Source organism: Cariama cristata, unplaced genomic scaffold, assembly GCF_000690535.1.
Source record: "Cariama cristata isolate BGI_N322 unplaced genomic scaffold, ASM69053v1 scaffold8778, whole genome shotgun sequence".
Taxonomy (NCBI): domain Eukaryota; kingdom Metazoa; phylum Chordata; class Aves; order Cariamiformes; family Cariamidae; genus Cariama; species Cariama cristata.
In genome coordinates, this window is record NW_009632830.1 from 30,382 (window position 1) to 36,549 (window position 6,168).

Sequence of the window (6,168 nt, forward strand, 5' to 3'; positions counted from 1 at the left end):
ATTCTGCAGCAGTGCAAAATATCCAAACACCGATGAATTGAAAGCAAGTAGAAAAAGAAGAACTCTGTACACATACTGATCAAACTGATTATTTAAATCACTTTGCTATGATTATGATTGTAATAACCAATGGTGATCATATACAAAATGATGTGACAAAGGTTTGTAACAAGCTGAGCTTTTCAAATAAGTCAAACACCTACATCAGAAACCTAACGTTATGGCTTCTGCATACAGTGAAGCTGATGAGAAGGAAAGGCTATACTCAGGGGTTATAGAAGAATGACCATTATGTGGGGAGACTATTTCAGGATTAAGTTCTCTTTATTCCATAAGAATTACTATTCTGCTACAGGTCCATTGGTCAATTGTCTTACATAAAGACATTCATATCCCTCAGAAAACATTTCTCATTACACTAATGATATGCTTTCAAATAAATCTACATTTGGTAAGTACCATACGAGGCAATTGGTCACCTGAATTAAATAAATTTAGGGTCTCTTTACAGCAAGGTTCTAAAGATACTTAGGTTCATTGAGGACAGAGGTTTAGTTTGCAATCAAAGTTACCTTTTTTTTACATATATATTTTATTTTATTTGGGGGAGCCTATTTCTGATTATTACCACCTTATTACCAATACCAAAAAGATAGGGTAACTGGCAACAGATTTTGGCTGGTTTATTTCTAAAATTAATCCCTCCGTTTTCTCCATACATTTCTCCTCCCAGCACTTTTTCAAACTTACCATAAAATTCTGTTGAAGGGGAGACCAAGAATACATTATAGGCACAGAAGCAACAGCATTGAGAGTCTTCAGTGGGATAACTTGTTTTGGAAAATCTATGTCACTGGTAACAGAGCACTGAAATAAGAGGTTGAAGTTAAACTTACATAGCAACATCAGAAACAAAACAAAACAAAAAATCACAGAAGAACATTCTACAATGTACAAAATTCAAAGTGTTTGTCAAAATTAGCTGTATCAGCCTTTGAAAAATGCATCAGACCATAATAGTAAGAATAGATTTAGCAGGAAAAAAAAAGACGCAAGAATTATTTCTGTGTCAACACCTTTCCTAATAGATCATGGTGGGTTTTTCCACTTAATAGTAAGAGGTTGTGATAGTATTTTACTCAGACTATTCAACCTACAATACAAATTATGTTTGATATCTCAAAACAGATTTTGTACCTGTTGCTGCTACACTGATGTTAGAGTATTTACTCAAGTCAGAGAGGCAACTGAATTCCCCTGGCTTCAGATCAATACACTGCAGAAATCATGTATTATTTATGTTAAAAGAAAAAAAAAAATTTAATGCCAGAAAGACATCTTACGGAAATAAATCCTGCATATGTCTTGTTAATTCCTGCCTTGTTTCCCCTGTTTATCTTTATCCTATGCTCAAGCCTGTGATTATGCTCACTGCTTACAATGGAAAAATGAAAATTAACTCTTAATATGCAACTCCAGACATGTCGATGGTTTTTCAGTTACAGGACTTTTTTTTTTTTTGAGATTCAGAGGTTTATGTAGCCTCCAAAAGATACACATGCCATAGAAACACAGACAACCTCTAGGTTATTCTTGCATCTATTCAACAGTTAACAGACACAGATCAACTTTTCTCAAATACTTGGACAGCAGTATGAAGAACTCTGAAAAAAAAAAAGTTACAAACAAAAGCAGACAGGAACATACAAAGCTAGGAAAAGTACAACAAAGAGGATTTGGAGGCAGGTAAAACAAAGTTTAGAACAGCTATCATAGGTACCTGAAAGGAAAAAAGGAAGTGGAGACAAAAGATCTTTCTCCTTTCCAGAAGGGAAAGATGAACAGAGCTTCACATTTCTAAAGAAATACACAAAGTAATGTAACAAACAGTATACAGAGACGGTACCCCGGTAGAATGACACAGCCAGATTTATTTATTTTCTTTTTAATCTGCAGCAAATTAAATTAGATTTCTGCTGTGCATATCAATACTTAAGACACTATCCTATGCTAGTGCTTTATTCCCATTTCAGGTTAATGCTTAATTTTCTAGCGAGCAGCCACCTAGCATATTTTTCATGTATTTTTAAAGAAAAATACAGAAGTAAAAACAAATAATTACTTTTATCTTTGGAACTAGAAGTCTCAGGCTGACAAACGAGCTATGTCAAAATGACTCAAAGTGTTTGGTACTAAGTCTAAGTTAGGTTGCCCTGTTGTTTTGGTACAGAACTCAGCTTAATGTTTATTAGGCTAGCACAGGCCATGTTACGGTCTGTGGTTGATGCTGACTGGACTAGCCATTGGAGAAAGCCTATGTCACCAGCAATGCCCTGCAGTCTTCACCAAACACATGAAGGCTCTCACAAAACCTTTCTATCAGGTCACTAAACTTCTAGCCGGCGTCCCATGCAACTCTTAAGAAACTCAGCATAATAAGAAATAAAGATTTTTAAGTAATCTTTTAAAACCCCCACCATTTCTTTGTCTCACCTCTCTCACTATAAATTATGGCAATCTTAAATCAAGCATTAGAGTTCTGATTCATGAGAGAGAGACTGGATTTGAATGCAGTAATTAGTGTGCTCTATCAATTCAGGCAGGAAATCAATTCAGGCAGGAAATTAACATAAAAGAATAGTGAAACAAGCTAAAAAAAAAAGGAAGAAAAAAGAAAGAGGAATGGTGAGGAATGATCTTTTACTAACAAGAAAGAGAAAACTGGATGTGTACCTGTGTCAACTATTATCAGAAGTTCTGATCCTACAGTGCCATATAACAGGTATAGATATGTACATAAGTAATTGCATATTCAATCATGTTTCAAAGAAAACAATCAAGCAAAGGTCCTTGCCTGTTTGCATTTGAACACGCATGCACACGAATGCACCTCTGACACACGCCCCCAGCTCCCCACTAAAATTTTAGTAAAAGGACAATCTGACAAATTTCCTTGAAGAGAAAGTGTTTCATTTTGGTTTTTAACCTATTTACAGTAAAGTCTTTTCATTCTCATCCTACTGAAAAGAGTTCGCTTTTTAGATTATTATACATAAAACATCTTCAAACTGGCTTAGTTTAGAGAAGTGCCTAAAGAGCAACTGAAAAAGAAGATAAATTAACCTGGGCTGAATATAGAAAGTCAGAGTAGGCTTAAACCACTGTTCAAGCTACCAACATGAAAGCCAGTTTAGGTGCTCAAATGACATCACAATCATGGAAGTGGTTTGGTTTTTTTGTTTGGTTGGTTGGCTTTTTTTCAAATTTAGTGTCCTGTCTGCTTGTGCAACACAAGGGTGCATCAACTCAACTAACTCCTTTTAGAACCTCTGTGATTAATGACTTTATATTAATATAAAGAAGACTTTGTCAAGCAGGTATGTTCACAGCTTTCATGTGCTTTAACTCTGTAAGAACCAAAGTAACTACTCATTTGTATCACTGAGAGTCCACTCCAATAGCAGTACGATTAAACTCCCAATATCAGTGAGACAAAATGGTTTGATTAAAGCATGCTGAGGTATGATCCAAGTATTATCACAAATAAAGAAGTTTCATTTTTGTGTCGTTCAAACCTAGGTAGTCTGCTATGTATTTATTGCTTTCCAGAAGTGATATGATAGAAGTAAACAATAAATAAATTCTTTAAGGGACTCGAACGAAAAATATTTAGCTGCCAAGTCATGTCATGCTGGGGAGAAAAAAAAAAAAAAGAACAGCCAACTTTCCAGTAATAAAACAAAAACGTGCTAACAACCTTGTAAGCGGAATTACCACAACACATGTTAACCAACCTCCCTGGTCCCGCGCAATGAGCTCACAGAAGTCATGATGTGAACAGGCTGTATCCTACGTTGTTTCCATTCTTGATTTAAGATTTCAGTTCTTTCCAGTATCTTCTGACGATTAGAATTAAACATACTCTAAAAATTAATCACAATTGCAAAAGTTACAAATAAATCAAAGACTCTAAATTGACCTGCTAGCATCTTAAGGTATTATAACATTTACTAAAAAAAGAAAAAAAAGCAGAAAGGATTTTTTAAAAAAAAAAAAAAAAAGGGGCTCAAAAACTCAACCGTCCAAATTTTGTTTAAATGTCAGTGACACTCAATATACTTCATTCTCCCTTTCTTTGACTCAAACCATGTTCTCATGTTTAGAGACTCAGAGGTTTAGCATGGAATTAAATTCTAAATGGAATTAAAAAGAGTATGTGGCTAAAGAAGTTGCCATACTTGCTCTCCAGAGTCTCTTCTGATACCTCAGGGCATGCCTGATTCAATCACATATAAATATATCATACCTGTTTATAAGATCACAGTTAAGCCAAGTATTTAATATGTTAACAAAGTATTTAATGAAATTGTTATCGCAGGTCTTCATTGCAGGACAACTCATACTTCAGAAGAAAATCAATTTTTGTACCATTTTTTAAGCAACAGAACCAAAAGATGACATACCTTTACTTCATCTGCACGTCGGAACCTCTTGAGCTGCCTCAGTCTCATATATTCTGATTTCACACGTTTTCGCCAACAAATTGGTCCCTTCTCAGATTTCTTTCCTGTTTGACCCATGATTATCCTACAAGAGACAGTGTCACGTTAATATTACCAAATCTGACACCACTGCTTACAGAGGAAGTTAGAGTGAAGTTAGGTAGAATAGAGACATTCCTCTAAATACCTTTCATATCTAATTCCTTTAATTCCTTTCAATCAGACACTTGCAATACCATTGCAACCCAACCAAAAAAAAAAAAAAAAAACATAAAAACATACTTAAGTGATAGACACTGGGAAACAGTCATTTTAATTACAAAGCAGTGGGACCCTTCACATTTGCTTTAAGCACTTATAATGCCTCTATCCCGAAAGGTACCTAATGGATTTAAAGGAATTAAGCAAGACAAAGCAAGATTCCCCCTGTAAAGATACACACGGAAATTCTTGAAAGCAGTCTAGTAAATTAGCTTCTGGACAGCTATGTTGATGGCAGATAAACCCTTCCCTCCTCACAGGAGTGGTCCTCTTCAGTAAGATACCAACTCCTAGAATAGGCTCCTGGAGTTGATTTCAAGTGCAGAGAGGTAGCCTCTCTGAGTATAGTCCTCCTACCCAGTCATTCAAGCATCAAAAAGTTCTAGAAATTCAGACATAAAGAGTTTTGAAACAGCCACCTTGCTCTTTTCTCAAGTATTCTACAAAATCCCAAACTGCCCAGCGGACTGCAAACAGGACACCAATTTCACTTTTACTGATCACCCTCCTAGTACCAAGTGCTTTATTTTTATGTTACAGGACTGTTGGCAATGAAGTTGTATTTTTACACTATAATCCAAATGCGTTGCTAGAATAGGCCAATCTGCTCAGCATTTTTCAAAATCAAGACCGTATGCTGTGATTAGGCTGGCAACGACTATTTTGACAGCATCCTGAAACAAAACCACTACATCGAAGACTGGCTTCCTCTCAAGAGTTGCGCTGTAACAACCTACAGTATTTCACCGAATAGCTCAAAATAGCGTTCACCATAGCCATCGTGAACTGAAACATCCAGTTGCCTGAAGTTAAGACATTCTCAAACAAGGGTAATCAATTTGAGCAGAAACAATTTCAGCCTTTCCAATTATCAAGGTAGGGCAACACGAGCAGAGGTGTCTTCTTCAGGCTGGAGTCGAATGCCCAGTGCGGCTTCCCCTGCCCCACACCGCAGCCCCCCGGACAGTCGCGAGTACAGCTTTATCCAAGTTATCGAAAGCCCTTTGCGGCTGTAGGCAGAGCTCTATTTTCAGCAGTTTTGTACAGGTCGGATTGGAGTTCTATCAGACTTTATGATGACTGAAGGGGGGGAATCAATACAGAACCTGTTTATTCTCAATACTACGCCTTCATTTACACTGCACAAAAGGTAATAGTCATGAGAGCCTGACACCCATTTTTATGCAAGACATTAAATCATATTTTGTAAGGAAAAATTGTTGGGTTTTCAGATTTAGAATGAAAATGAATCAACAAACAATGGCAGAATTGCTGACCTAAATCATGGGAAGTATGCTTTGGGGAAAAAAGGCAAAGCTTGTAAATAAGTGTCACACAATGCCCGAAGCACCTGCCTAGACAGAAGGGGAGGACAGAGAACAAGCTGGGGAGGTAAATCTAGAGA

At 36.5% G+C, this 6,168-nt stretch overlaps 1 protein-coding gene across 5 annotated transcripts in view; it reads right to left on the reverse strand.

Annotated features, from left to right (window-relative positions):
* EZH2 (enhancer of zeste 2 polycomb repressive complex 2 subunit) overlaps window positions 1-4,582 on the reverse strand; it is a 29,846-nt gene extending 25,264 nt beyond the window's left edge. For 2 of the 5 annotated variants that reach the window (XM_009706524.1, XM_009706521.1), the window contains exons 1-3: window positions 4,464-4,582; window positions 3,822-3,923; window positions 751-867 (exon numbers count right to left, since the gene is read on the reverse strand). In XM_009706524.1, coding sequence (XP_009704826.1) covers window positions 751-867; window positions 3,822-3,923; window positions 4,464-4,580 — 336 coding nt within the window. In that variant the 5' untranslated portion in view covers window positions 4,581-4,582. Of the gene's footprint in view, window positions 1-750; window positions 868-3,794; window positions 3,924-4,463 lie in introns of all 5 variants that reach the window. The other 3 variants (XM_009706520.1, XM_009706519.1, XM_009706522.1) reach the window with 2 other exon arrangements.
* Window positions 4,583-6,168: the final 1,586 nt, after the last annotated feature.